Source organism: Odocoileus virginianus, chromosome 16 (assembly GCF_023699985.2).
Source record: "Odocoileus virginianus isolate 20LAN1187 ecotype Illinois chromosome 16, Ovbor_1.2, whole genome shotgun sequence".
In the NCBI taxonomy this organism is placed as follows: Eukaryota; Metazoa; Chordata; class Mammalia; order Artiodactyla; family Cervidae; genus Odocoileus; species Odocoileus virginianus.
In genome coordinates, this window is record NC_069689.1 from 256,217 (window position 1) to 270,344 (window position 14,128).

The following is a 14,128-nucleotide window of genomic DNA, read 5'->3' on the forward strand; positions in this document are numbered from 1 at the left end:
TGACTGATGCGTGCAGACTTGGTTCTGCCTGCTTGGGCAGGTTACTCTTGCTTCTCCTGCCATAGCCCCCGTCTCAGCACCGTACCCCCTCCCCCCCGCCCCAGCTGTTCTGCACAGGATTCTGAGGGTGGCCTAGTGCTGGGTTATCATCAAGGTCTTTGACAATGTGGAATGAGGTGCAAGGACCCCCAGGAAGGCCGGTAACATGCTCACACACCCAGTAGAGTGTGGATCCCCCACGCATGCTCATGCTCATGCTAAGTCACTCAGTCGTGTCTGACTCTGTGCAACCCTGTGGACTGTAGCCTGCCAGGCTCCTCCATCCATGGGACTCTCCAGGTAAGAGTACTGGAATGCGTGGTCACTCCCTCCCAACCCAGGGATCGAACCCACATATCTTATGTTTCCTGCATTGGCAGGCAGGTTCTTTACCACTAGCGCCACATGGAAAGTAGGTCCCCTACATTGTGTGAGATAGCCTTAAAACGTCCTGTCCTAAGGAACCTGGTCTGGACCCAGAGTCCCTATCTGTAAAAGAGGGTGTGGAGAAGGGAACCTCCAAAGTGCTTTCATTTCTGGTATCTGATGCTCACCCAGCTCACTCACTCATTGAGTCAAGGGCTATTTATTGAGCATCTTCTCTGTGCCAGGGATTAACAACAACTGGGAGAACAAGTTGTCCGCTTTCAACAGGCTTCTTCCCTAGTAGAGGGGTCTCTCTTTAAACATATGGGAGTAAATTTATGTTGAGTGAATTAACTGAGAAAAACCTCTAAAAGGAAAGACAGTTCTAAACAACTTAACTAACAGGCGGTGGTTGCGAGGGGGAAGCAACTTGAAGAAACAGACAATGCAGATAGAGGGACACTTTTTTAAAAAGGCTATTATTAGCTTCAGAGAAATTATATATATATATATACATGAAACAAGAACTGGGTGTAAGTCTCCTCCCCCGGAGGCAGTTAGAGTTGGGACGGTGCAGTTTAGAGAGCAATGCTGCCTCTCCAGACAAGCAGTCCTGGGTGATAGAACCATCTCTGTGAGCCTGAGTGCCCCAGAATCCCCGTCAGAAAGCTGAAGCCTGGCTGATTCCTGTCCGGAGCTTCCTTTTACCCGACTGGAGGGCAGTCACACCCCTGCCTGCCTCCCCGCCCTCCTCTCCCAGCTCATCAGGGAGACCTCCTGGGACTTCAAGTGTTTAGGGCGGCCCAGCCTGGAGCCAGCAGGCAGGCGTGACTTGGGGCGGCGAGCTGGTGAGGAGGATGTGTTTTCTTACAAAAACAGGTCTGAAGTTTTGGCTTCTCCCCGAGACTCTGGATCACGGTGGGTGTTTTCTACGCTTTGGCCTCAGCTTTTCACTGGAACACACCCACCACCCACACAGACACATGGTCACAGAGACACACATTCATTACTACACATAAACACACACACACATGCCCAAATATATGAATTAGACTCACGCACATCCACACAAACACACGAAGAGTTAGCCTCACAACCTGCACAAATACACACACTCAAACATTCCCAAACACACAAAGTCATACATACATAATCTCGCACCCACACCCACACCCCCCCACACACAAACTCATCCACACAGAGATGTCACACCCACACTCAGACATGCACACACAGTCCCTCACATGGTCCCAACTTGGAGAATGCCCTCTCCTTTTTCTCCTGTTTAAAGTGAGGTTAAAAGTCCCCCACCTTCCCTGGGATTCAATTTCTCACCCCTCCCTCCCATAAAATCCTTCTGGCCCCATCTTTTCTTGGGTCTTGTCCAGCTAGTGCTGTGTCTTTAAGGAAGTTGAAGCTGCTAAAAGTGAGTGAGAGAGAGAGAGAAAAAAAAAAAACAAAAAATTTGGCATCTTTTCCCCCTCAAGTTTCTGGTGTCACTTATGAAACACGGGTCCTTGTTGCTGCAGAGAGGCAGACGTTTTGCTGGAAGGAGGGAGTATACGGACTGCCTGGGTTCCCTTCTTGCAGCCTAGTCTCAACAGATGGTCTCAGGCACCCTGTCTGGATAAGGGCAGGCCCAGGTGTGCAGACTGAAGGTGGGACAGGGACCAGGCTGCCCCTTCCTCCAGCATCTTCCCTTGGCCCTGCAGACTGTCCAGGACTAACTCTTTCTTTGGTGCTTGTTGGTTCCATCTTAGAAGAAGCTCTGCTTGACCAAGAAAGAATAGTTTGAAGGTAAGTCAGCGGCAAAAGGGCTCCAGGGGCCAGTGGGAGGAGAAAGCAGTCTACTGGGCATGGGGACTGGGCACTTTCCTGTTGGTTCGGGGTGCTCAGACAATCCCTTGCTTGGATCTGTCCAGGGGCCATGGATCCCTCTAACAACCACGGCTCTGGAAACCCCAGCAGTATTTGGGTTGAGCCACTGGCCTCATCCAAGCCAGCTGAGAGGTCCTGGCAGGGGTTTATTTAGGCAGCTGCCTGGTGTAGTTTGAACCGAAAAGGCCAAGGGTGTGAGTCCGTAGAAAGGGTCTGGTGTGTGCTGTGGTCACGGCTGGTAGGAGCAGGAGAGGGGTGGGTGGGGCAGATGGGGGTGGTGTGCACTGCACAAGGGGCCTTGTCTAGGCCAGGGGGCAGAATGTACCTTTGGGGGCTCCAGGGGGAGGGGCTGTGGCCAGGATGTGGGAGGGCAGGAGGGAGGCTCTGCCAAATGCTGGGGGGAGGAGGCGGCTGGAAAACAGATTTCAAGTCACAAAGTCAGCTAGGAGCCGGCCGAGGCAGGGAGAGCTCTCGGCTCAGAGAAGGAGCTGGGGTCCTCTTCCGTCCTGTCTTCGCCCCCTCCTGACTGCGTGACCTCGGGCAAGTCTTGGACCTTCTTTGGGCCTCAGTTTCCCCTTTTGTAGAATGGGGGTGGTGGGCTAGGTGCTGTGGGGGGTGTCTTATCTGGATTATGTGGGCAGGGCCTTCTGATGGGGAAGAGCTCTGTGTCGGGGTGCCTTCTGTGGGTCTTTGGGGGTCACCTTGGAGGCATGTCCTTCTCCGCAGGATGCAGGAGCTGCGTCTGCTGTGCCTGGTGGTCCTCGCGGGCCTGGTGCAGGCCTGTCCGGAGCCCTGTGAATGCGGGGAGAAGTACGGTTTCCACATCGCCGACTGTGCCTACCGTGACCTGCAGGCCGTGCCATCCGGCTTCCCGGCCAACGTGACCACGCTGAGCCTGTCAGCCAACCAGCTGACAAGCCTGCCGGGGGGCGCCTTCAGGGAGGTGCCCCGGCTGCAGTCGCTGTGGCTGGCCCACAACGAGATCCGCAGTGTGGCCGCGGGTGCCCTGGCCTCTCTGAGCCAACTCAAGAGCCTGGATCTCAGCCACAATCTCATCTCCGACTTTGCCTGGAGCGACCTGCACAGCCTCAGCGCCCTTCAGTTGCTCAAGATGGACAGCAATGAGCTGACCTTCATCCCCCGCGATGCCTTCCGCAGCCTTCGCGCCCTGCGCTCGCTGCAGCTTAACCACAACCGCCTGCACACACTGGCCGAGGGCACTTTTGCCCCGCTCACTGCACTGTCTCACCTGCAGATCAATGATAACCCCTTCGACTGTACCTGCGGCATCTTGTGGTTCAAGACGTGGGCCCTGACCACGGCCGTGTCCATCCCAGAGCAGGACAACATCACCTGCACTTCGCCCCACGTGCTCAAGGGCACGCGGCTGAACCGCCTGCTGCCGCTGCCCTGCTCCGCTCCCTCGGTACAGCTCACCTACCAGCCCAGCCAGGATGGGGCCGAGCTGCGTCCGGGCTTCGTGCTGGCACTGCACTGTGACGTGGATGGGCAGCCGGCCCCCCAACTCCACTGGCACATCCAGACGCCCGGTGGCACCGTGGAGATCGCTAGCCCCAACGTGGGTGCCGATGGGCGTGCCCTGCCTGGTGTCCTGGCAGCCAGCAGCCGCCCGCGCTTCCAAGCCTTTGCCAATGGCAGCCTGCTCATCCCTGACTTTGGCAAGCTGGAGGAGGGCACCTACAGCTGCCTGGCCACCAACGAGCTGGGCAGCGCGGAGAGCTCGGTAAATGTGGCCCTGGCCACACCAGGTGAGGGTGGCGAGGACGCGCTGGGGCGCAGGTTCCAGGGCAAAGCAGCCGAGGGGAAGGTCTGCTACACAGTCGACAACGAGGTGCAGCCGTCAGGGCCAGAGGACAACGTGGTCATCATCTACCTCAGCCGCCCCAGGGGCCCCGAGGCTGCAGCAGCAGCAGAAGGGGTCTCTGGGAAGCAGCCCCCTGGCCTGCTTCTGCTGGGCCAGAGCCTCCTCCTCCTCTTCCTTGCTTCCTTCTAGCCCCACCCCCACCTGAGGGCTTGCTGACTCTTGCCCTGACCGCTGGCTGTCCCTCACAAGGGGTGCAGGGGCCTGGGGGTAGCAATTCTTGGAGCCTGCATCAGGGACTTCCCACCTTCCTACCTCCCCTTTTCATCCCTTCTAGGACACTCAGCACCCCAACTTCTAGACTTGCTCAAAGCTAGTGACTAGGATGGAATTGGATCCCCTAACTCACCGTCTATGGTGCTAATTGCTGCTAACCACACTGCACATGCTCCTCTGTCTCAGGGGCAGCATGCTGACCAGGTGATGCCCTAACCACCTAGGGGGAGCCTCACTGATGGAATTCTAGGCAATGGGACTGACGAGCTGTCAAAGGCTACGGTCAGGGCCTGGGGCTTGGGGCTGGGCGGGGAAGTAGCCTGAAGCAGATGGGCATGGGAGATGTAGAATTAGGACACAGAGCAACTGACTGGCGTGGCTTTGAGGCTCTCTGACCTGCTTGAGCTCCTGTTGACCTTTGGTGTTCTCTAACGACTTGAGGGCTTGGGAGTCTCTGCCCTCAGACAGGACTAGAAGACCCAGGATGGTGCTCATCTCCAACTCTTCCTCCCTTGGTGTACCCCTCCATCCTGGATTCCTGCCCTGCCTTCCTTTCCAGGTACACATCTACAGCCTGCCTTCCCCACCCCCACCCCCCACCTCGGGAGAGGCTAGCCAGCCTGGGGGCGGCAGAGAAATAAATAGCATTTCTGATGCTCCCCTGCGTCTGCCTGGAGTTTTGTCTGGATCTGGGAGCCCTGCTGCCTCCAGCCCCGCGCCTTTCCAGATCAAAGGGTGCAATGCTTAGGGACAAGAGCCTGAGAGAGAAGCTCTGAAGCCTCTGACCAGAGCCCCCAGAACTGCTGAGACTAGCAAAGTGGAGACAGGGAGGCCCAGGAACGTAGGGTAGCAGCTGTGAGACTTGGAGCCTGGCCAGCCCCGCTTCCCCCTCCTTCCACACGCAGTATCTCCCCATCCCCCCCGTCCCCGTCAGCTTGCAGCTCCCACTGAGCTGCTGTCACCAGAGCACATGTCGAGGATGACTGCACCTCTGATGGAAAACAGCAGGATGGAGCCAAGTCCCCTGTGCTATGTTACCTTGGGTGAGTCACTGCCCATCTCTGGACTTTGGTTTCCTCAGAAAACAAAGGACGGGGTAGGACATGGTAAAGTCACGGGTTCCTTTGACTCTGAGTATCTAAGGCCTTATAACCCTAACCAAACGTGGGCCCCTCGACATCCCTGGCTCTGTTCACAGCTGAGCAGGTTTAGCTTCTTGCAGTAGGATGTGGGCCTAAGACCTGAGTCGGGGGTGGCTGGGGAACATTTGTGCCCTGAATGAACTAGCTACTGGCTTGTTTTAAAGTCACCTGTGGCCCCCGTGCCCTCAGGACGAAGCCCATGTCTCTGGTCAGACATTCCTGGCCCCTCTGACTGGCTCTCTGAAGCCACCCGGCCCCACCCCTCTGGGAACAGCTAATTAATTGTCCCTTGAACGCTCTGAGATGTGTCATCCTCTGTATATTTACTTACGCTGTTCCATCTCTCTGGTCATCCTCCTGCTTGTCACTCGACTAAGTCAGCTTTTGAGACTTGGCTTAGGTACCACCTCCTCCAGAAATCTTTCCGGGATGCTTTCCCCTCACCTCTTCAAACAGGACTAGGCCCCCTCCTCTGGCTCACATAGCCCTGAGTGTCCAGTTGTCCCCGTCTGATCACTCTCTTGTGACTCTGTTTGCATATTAAGGACAGACCCTGTCAATCACAGACACAGGGCTAGAAATACATTTTTCAACGGGCTTCAGTGGGATCAACCCTGCCTTCCTTGCCCTCTTCCTGGGCACCCTTGAAGGTGGGTTGGAGCTCCCTGGCCCCCCACTGGCTTCCTGCCAGTTTGAGGCTGTAGTTTGGGTTTGGGAATGTGGTGGGGTCGGGGGTGGTCTTCACTAGCTGTACAGACATCTCTTGAGGCCCCACTGATCCAGGTATGTGGGGTGGCCACATTTGCCCCACTCTCGGTAGCCCCAGCCCCACAGTAGTCCCCACCTCAGCCAACCCCCCACAGGCGTGGGGGACCCCCTCAGCGGCCCTTCCCTTTGCAGGCCAGTCTCCTCCCACCTCCGTGTGTGTGTGTGTGTGTGTGTGTGTGTGTGTGTGAGAGTCAGTCTTGTCCAGCTCTTTGCCACCCCATGGACTGTAGCCCACCAGCCTCCTCTGTCCATGGAATTCTCCAGGCAAGAATAGTAGAGTGGGTTGCCATTTTCTTCTCCAGGGGATCTTCCTGACCCAGGGGTTGCACCCCCGTCTTCTGCACTGTAGGCAGATTCTTTACCCTCTGAGTCACAAGGGAAGCCCCCCCACCCCAACCTCCATACTCTTATTCATATTGCTTTCTCCTGAAATCTCTCTTCCCCAAATCCTGCACATTCCTGAAGACCCAGAATCAGTCCTACACCCAAAGCCCACATCACACAGCTCAGGGGTGGCACCCTGGGTCCCCAGGCTCTCCACCACCCAAAGGGATGTGGCCACAGGTTCCCCTCTGCCCTCTCCACCCAGCCCAGCATGTGACCAGAATACCCCAACCCCACCCAAGCCCCACAAACACAGTGTTGATTCACTGAGAGTCCGGGTGGTTTTCCCCACATATCCCCCTCCCCCCGCACCCCCCACCTTAGGAGGACTGCTTCTCAAGCACAAGTTTATTACAGAGAGCACACTAACCTCTTTCATAATCTCTAAGGGCATACCAACTACAAAAATATCAGGCTCTCAAGTGTGGCCAGCTTGGTGTGGGGCCTGGTTGAGCCACAACTTTGCTGTGGGGTAGGAGCCCATGGCTTCCTCCTGGGCTGCCTTGCAAGCCATAAGGGCCCCCAGAAAGAGAGGGGGAAGCTTTAGGAGACAGGAGGCACTGCGTCTCGTCATGGTGGTGAGGTCCGTCTGAAGCTGAGGGGGCCAAGTTGGAAGGCTAGGTTGCCCTGGCCTGAATCGCCAACCCCGGTCAGGAGAAGACTTCAGGGAAGCCTGGAGGCTGGCGGCAGGGCCGGGCATCGGGAGGGGCCTGAACCTGCTTCCTGGACCAAGAGGCAAAACCACCGCTTGCCTTCTCTAGAGCCCTCACTGGCTTCCCAAGGTCAAGAGGGGCAGACCAGAGCCTTCCCGAGGCTCGAGGCTCATAGTGCTGACAGACTTCCATCCAACCAGAGTGACCCCCCGGCTGGTCCCGCTAAATCACCGGGACCTGCGGGCAGAGATGGGGCCAAGCAGAGGGCTGCCATGGCCATGGTGATGATGCTGGGAGAGCCGGGGAGGGACGGGCTGGGAGGCAAGGACACGGAGGTGTGGGCTTCCCCCGCCTCAGGGCTGGGAGCCATTGGCCCGGGCACCCGGCGGGGCTGTCTTCCGGAAGGCCTGCAGAGCTGGGTTGTGCAGCAGCGTGTACGCCAGACCCCAGCGAGCCCTGCCTTGACGGGCCCTGGGCCCCGCTCCCTTGGCCACCAGGTCCTTGGTCTGTAGCAGCTGAATCCCTGAGAAGAGGCCTTCTGTGAGTCACTCAACAAACACCCAGCCAAACCCCCCCTTCCCCCCCCAACCCCAAGATGGGGGCAGAATCTGAAAATCCCACGTGTAAAGTGGGGGAGGTTGATGAGACAGGGGCTCCAGGTGCTATTTCACAGGGTGGGAAGCTGGGAGAAGTGTGGGGCTGCAGAAGGGCTTTGTTCAAGCTCAAGGGGTCATCCTCTGGGTAGCTGGTATGAGAGGGAGAGGAGGAGCTCTGTGGAGGCAGGGATGGGACAAGGGGCTGGAGCCAGCTCCGTGCCCTGCTCCCTACCACACCCAGGCAGAAGCGCAGGGGAAGGACAGACTGCTTAGAAGGCGAGTAGGGGGTGGCCTGGGTGGTGGGGGTGACTGAGCCCCTTAGCAAGACAGAGGACTCATTCCCCAAGTAAGAACTAAGTGTGTGTGCATACATGTGACAGTGTGTATATGTTAGTATCAAGGAAAAAGTTACCTTGAGACGGGCCAGGGAAATTCTCACTTCTTCTCTCCCACAGGCAGCCCAGAGAGGAAGTAAGCATTTTCCTGGCCCTCTCTCCCTTGCCCGTGTTGGAGACAGGGGCATGCCTTCCTCTTGGGAGAAGCCAGGTGGGTTACACTTGCCCCCCATCCCCAATGGAAAGGCGCACCTTCCTCTTCCTCCCCCAGTCTGAGGCCATCCTGCGGGGTGACGCGGGGCTGGGGCCTCTGAGTTCGCAGGAGCAGGGCACAGAAGGCCATTGCGGCTGGGTGTGACTGGCTGACCTCCATCTTCAAGAAGTTGCAGTATGTGTGGTAGCCTGGGTGGGCGGAGGAGGCAGCGCTAGTCAGGAGGACCCAGACGGCCCATAACACAGATACAGGGAGTGTCCTGCATGCCCACGTGGACACCTGAGCACGTGCACTGTGAGTGGCCCCCTGCCCAGGGTTACGGACATCCTCCAAGGAGACTAGGTCAGGGCAGACCCGCCCTCCCTGATTGGCCAGCCTGAGCATCCCCTACCCTCGGCTCCTGCCCAGTGACCTTACCGGGGTCAAGAGTGGCGGCTCTAGGAGGCAGCAGGCTGAGATCCATCCGGCCAAGGTGGACGGCATTGTAGAGGGCAGACAGGAGCACTCTCCAGGCGGCCACCATGGCGCCCACCAGCACGTTGACAGGGAAGAGAAGGAAGGTGGCTGCATAGAGCACTCGCCTGGGGTTGGGGAGAGGAGGGCTGAAGCAATTCCCCACACAGAGGCCCTTCCTCGGCGTCAGTGTCAGACTGACAGGACCACCGTTGCCGTGTATTTACTGAGTACACCTCTGTGCACCCACCTTGTGCCTTATGTAACCCAGCTCACCCATTCCCCCAATCTGGGAGGCCCGGAGAGATGGGGTGACTTAGCTAAGGCTGCCTAGCTGGTCAGTGGCAGATTTGGGGTTTCACTCCAGGTCCACCTGGGTCTTCCTATGATCCTTGTGTCTCCCACCTCCCTTCTCTGGGTCCCTTGTTCAAAATTCTAAGCCTCTCCTGGGGCCAGGATCCTCTCACAGCCTAGCAGAGAAATGACATGGCTATTAACCTCCTTCCTGCAAAGGGGAGAGCAGGGCTGATCCCCAAGATAGGGAAAGCTCAGCGGGTATTTCTGGCCCTGTGACAGGTAAACAGAGGCATTGTGAACTAAGCTGGGCCACGGCCGCCTCTCTGTGGATAAGGCGAGCTCTTTCTACCACCCGCTGGGGCCCCCTGTTAGAGAAAGGGGAAAGGCAGCAGTGGAGGGAGAAAGGCACAGAAAGGAAGACAGGGAAGAAGCGGCCAAGGGCCTGTGGGAGCCACGAGCCCAGGAGCCACCTCACCGGTTGGTCAGCCCCGGGCGTCCATGGTGAGTGTCCAGGAAGACCCAGTGGGCCGCCGCGTTCTGCAGGGTCACAGCCAGGACCAAGGTCAGCCAGAAGGGCCTGTGGGAGGTGAGGGGATGGGGAGGGTGTCACTGTTAGTGGCCCTTAGGGAAGGGGTCCCAGAAGCCTCAGCCCCTTCCTCACTCACCATGAGGACTTCAGGTAATGGAGGAGCAGGAGGTTCCTGCCGTGGAGCATGGGCATGAACACCAGGAAGGCCAGGGTCAAGGTCCCCAGGAAGAAGAGGATCTGTTGTACCAGGAGTCCTGCCAGCATCGGGAGGAGGGGCGCAGCCATCAGCCACCCCTGCCACTCCCAGACACGCAAAGCTTTGGAATCAGGTAGACCGGGTTTCAGATCCCTGCTCTGCTGCTGTTTAGCTGTGCCACCTTCAGCAAGTTACTTAACCTCTCTGAGCCTTGGTTTCCTCTGTAAAAAGGGGAGAGGGCCCCCCTACCCAGGAGGACCGTGCTAAGGAGGCAGTGAGACAAAATCTGTGGCCACTCTTGGAAAACCACAAAGTGCTTTGCAAATGTTATTTTTCCCCCCAATTGCTCCTGCATCCTTGAGGACAAGACAGTATTTGAAAATAATGTTTACATTCCTACTGGCCAGAGCCTGGCCCATGGTAGGCACCTGAAAGCTGTCTATTGAAATGATGGGCTAATTGTTTACCTAGGATGTGTACAAAAGGGCTTCGGAGGCTTAAAGTTTACTAATTCAAGGAATTATGACTTTTAGTGCTTAAAGTTCCTCTACCCCTTTTTATCATCTTTTCCTACCTTACCCAGAGGTGAGAGCTGAAAGAACCAGCAGGAAGGGAAATCAGACCCTTGCTGGCTTCGGCCTGCTCACATTCGAGAGGACTTTACTCACTGCAGTGCCCAAGGGAAGAATCAGAAACTTGAGGTCCATCTGGTCCAATTCTCTCAGAGTAGGACCCCCTTTGCAGCCCCTAGTAATGGCCACATAACCACGCTAGTGGAGGATAGGGAAGCCTGGCATGATACAGTCCATGGGGTTGCAGAGTCAGAGGTGACTTAGCGACTGGACAATAACACTCATGCTTGAATACTCCCAGTGACAGGAATCTCATTACCTACGGAGAGCCCATCATGATATAGCCCTCTCTTACAAAAGCAAGAATGTGCCTCCTTCAACTTTCCAGCCCTGGGTCACCCTCTGTGCTAACACCTGGTGGCACCCAGGAGCCAATCTAGTGATGAATGTTCTTTCACCAAAGGCTCCTGCACCTAGCCCCTCCCGCTCATCCCACCTATGTGGACTCCCTGAGGGCAGGGGAGGCAAGGTGGTTCTTTCCTTTTGCTTTTACGCCAGAGCCAGCTCCAGCACAGGCAGGCAGACCCGCAGGGGCAGCCAAGACCTGCAGCACATTCTCCACCCTCCCCACGCCCAACTCGGGCCAGTGTCTGGGGTCAGATGGAGGTCAGTGCTGAGGTCAGGTGGAGTGGACGAGGGGGGCTCACCAAGGCAGGTAAAAGCAGTCTGGTAGGCAGTGAAGCTCATCCAACAGAATACAGCCTGGCGGGAGGGGCGGGGGCTCTGGGTCAGGAGGCCCATGTCCAGGGCGCCCCCTCGGTGCAGAGCTCGCAGGTTGGTCCTAGGGTGGGAGTGAGGAAGGCAGGGATCTCAGGGAGCACACGTGTTGCCTTATTCTCAGCTCTGGGCCGGCCTCTGGCTGAACCCCCAGTCTACCCCACAGCCACGGGCAGGGAAGCCCAGGGCTGTGGGAGCCCAGTGGAGCCTACTAACCCAGCCTGGGAGGTTAGGGAGGGCTTCCCAGAGGAGGTGATGCCTGAGTGGAGTCTTAAAAAATGAATAAGAGTGAGCTGGTAGCGGGTGGGGCAGGGATCAAGGGAGACAAATCAAAACGGAAGACTCAACCTGAGCCAAGTCAGGAAAGTGAGACACAACAGTAGGGATGGAAAGTGACTTGCAGCTCAGCCACCAGGGCGGGAGGCCAGGTTCCAGGTAGGCAGAGGCTTGAGAGCCTGAGCCACCTGACGCGAAGAGCCAACTCATTAGAAAAGACTCTGATGCTGGGAAAGATGGAAGGCAGGAGGAGAAGGAGGTGACAGAGGATGAGATGGTTGGAAGGCATCATTGACTCAATGGGCATGAGTTTGAGGAAGCTCTGGGAGTTGATGAAGGACAGGAAAGCCTGGCGTGCTGCAGTCCCTGGGGTTGTAAAGAGTCAGACACAACTTAGCAACTGAACAACGACAACAAATGGTGCCAACCCAGTAAGAAAAGATTCTGGAGCAGGAACCATGAGACCTGATCAATGTAAAGTATACAGACCAGCTTCCTGCTAAGTCCCTGGCCCTCCCCTCCCCACCCACCCTACTCCCAACCAGAACCTTCTCTCCTTCTCTGCTCACACTTCTTCAGTGCTCCTTACCATTCACCATGAAAGGGCGAGGTAGGCGGCTTGGCATTCAATATCCCACAAGAATCTCTCCGGAGCCCCAGGCACCAGCCGGCCCACCCCCTCGCCCACACTCACACTTGCTCTTGCCCATGCAGCTCCTCCCACCCTGCCTCCCTCGTCTCCCGGTAGGATGCCAGCTCTCCCAGGTGACCCGTCCTCAGAAGGCAAACCCCACACTTCAGCCCTTTATCAGCCATGCCCTGCATTATTCACGGACATTTCTCCAACCAGACAGGAAGACCCCACCTCCACCCACCGCAGGGCAGCTGGCCTCAGGGACAGCTTGGTCCTGCAGGTATTCTCCCTCCCTCTAGTCCCGATTTCCCCCTCCTGGGTCAGGGGTCCTGCAGGCCCGACCTCTCCCCCACATCTGTATCAGGGGGTGTCAGAGCCTGCCACTGACCTGTGTATCACCAGCGAGTGGACCAGCATGAGGAATGTGAGCAAGCAAGACAGGACCAAGGCCGAGATGTAGCAAACTGGAAGGCCGAAAAGGAAGCAAAGTGGGAGGTCAGGGCCTGGGGCAGGTCTCCTGGGAACCTCTGAACTGCTGTCAAGGGGGTGATTGGCTGGGAGTTACCCCCACCCCACGCCCACACTGAGCGGAGGCTTCTCGTCACTTTCCCTGTTCTCAGATCCAGTGTAAGTCAACAACTTCAGTTGGTCCATCCTGCCAGGTGATGTCTGGTGGCCAGGATGGGAGAGGCCAGCTCTGAAGTTGTAGACCTGGCCCTCACCCTGGTCTTGCTGCTTCCACTGCTGTGTGGCCCCCAGTGAGGGACTCCATGGGGGTCTGCCTGGCGTGTGCCTCCAGCTCCATGACCTCCTGGCTGTGAGGCGTCAGGAGATCATGCCATCGCCCAGCCTCAACTTGTCCATACCAGGCACACCGCTGGGCTGCCCATCTCCCAGCATGTTGTGAGCCCTAAAATCCCATCAGGGCCAGCATCAGTGGCCTTGGTTCAGAGCACAGAAGATGCAAGCGACCATCAGTGTGACCTGAGTCCATCAGAATGAGGGATGTGACCGCTGCTACCCATCTCCTCCCCAACTCCCCATCCACCCTGGCCAGGAGTTCCTTGTATCAGCAGTAACTAGGAGAGAATGCATGGTGTGTTGTGGACAAGCCTGGTCTTTAAGCATAGCAGGGCTGCAACCCTTCCACCCTATATCCACAGCCAGTCTCACGCAGTACCCTCAGAACAACCCCACAGGAGAGGCCCAGGGAGACATGGGACCCACAAAGAAGCTGAGACTCAGAGCTGGTGGGCTTGACCCACCAGCCACACCGCTTGGAAGGTATGGAGCACGTTGTGCAATCTTCTGATCTAGGATAAGCCTGGGAGGTCTGCACCCTGGTCCCATTAGTCATCTGAGGGAAGTGTTCCTGGTTCCCATCAGAGACTCAGGAGGGGAGCAAACACACATGGGAGAGGCAAGCACTGGGTCCTTGAAGCCACAGGTACTGGAGATGTGGGTCTTATCACTGACAGCATATTAGGAGCTGTTTCGGTTCCCATGGCCCAGGGACTTCCAGTGACCCAGTGGTTAAGAATCTGCCTTGCACCATGGAATATTACTCAGCCATTAAAAAGAATTCATTTGAATCAGTTCTAATGAGATGGATGAAACTGGAGCCCATTATACAGAGTGAAGTAAGCCAGAAAGATAAAGACCATTACAGTATACTAACACATATATATGGAATTTAGAAAGATGGTAACGATAACCCTATATGCAAAACAGAAAAAGAGACACAGATGTATAGAACAGACTTTTGGACTCTGTGGGAGAAGGCGAGGGTGGGATGTTTCAAGAGAGCATTGAAACATGTATATTATCTAGGGTGAAACAGATCACCAGCCCAGGTTGGATGCATGAGACAAGTGCTCGGACCTGGTGCACTGGGAAGTCGCAGAGGGATCGAGTGGAGAGG

The 14,128-nt window shown here is 56.7% G+C and overlaps 2 protein-coding genes across 5 annotated transcripts in view; one reads left to right on the forward strand and one right to left on the reverse strand.

Annotated features, from left to right (window-relative positions):
* The first annotated feature begins 1,893 nt into the window (after positions 1–1,893).
* ISLR (immunoglobulin superfamily containing leucine rich repeat) lies at positions 1,894–5,040 on the forward strand. Of its 2 annotated transcripts, none has more exons than XM_020897954.2 (2): positions 1,894–2,202; positions 3,010–5,040. In XM_020897954.2, exon 2 carries the CDS (start codon positions 3,011–3,013, stop codon positions 4,295–4,297), a length of 1,287 nt encoding a protein of 428 aa, XP_020753613.1. In that variant the 5' UTR covers positions 1,894–2,202; position 3,010; the 3' UTR covers positions 4,298–5,040. The 2 variants fall into 2 exon arrangements, with proteins under 2 accessions (XP_020753613.1, XP_020753614.1); XM_020897955.2 differs by lacking the exon at positions 1,894–2,202 and adding an exon at positions 2,721–2,823.
* Positions 5,041–7,005: 1,965 nt separating this feature from the next.
* The window catches only part of STRA6 (signaling receptor and transporter of retinol STRA6), a 43,197-nt gene continuing 36,074 nt past the window's right edge, over positions 7,006–14,128 (reverse strand). For all 3 annotated transcript variants that reach the window (XM_070477549.1, XM_070477548.1, XM_020897953.2), the window contains exons 13-19: positions 12,596–12,671; positions 11,228–11,361; positions 9,889–10,006; positions 9,699–9,800; positions 8,891–9,054; positions 8,512–8,661; positions 7,006–7,851 (exon numbers count right to left, since the gene is read on the reverse strand). In XM_070477549.1, the coding sequence (XP_070333650.1) occupies positions 7,682–7,851; positions 8,512–8,661; positions 8,891–9,054; positions 9,699–9,800; positions 9,889–10,006; positions 11,228–11,361; positions 12,596–12,671 (914 nt within the window). In that variant the 3' untranslated portion in view covers positions 7,006–7,681. The remainder of the gene's footprint in view (positions 7,852–8,511; positions 8,662–8,890; positions 9,055–9,698; positions 9,801–9,888; positions 10,007–11,227; positions 11,362–12,595; positions 12,672–14,128) is intronic.

Coding starts and splice junctions, on each gene's coding strand:
- ISLR (XM_020897954.2), top strand. CDS start 3,011: ATGCAGGAGCTGCGTCTGCTGTGCCTGGTGGTCCTCGCGGGCCTGGTG.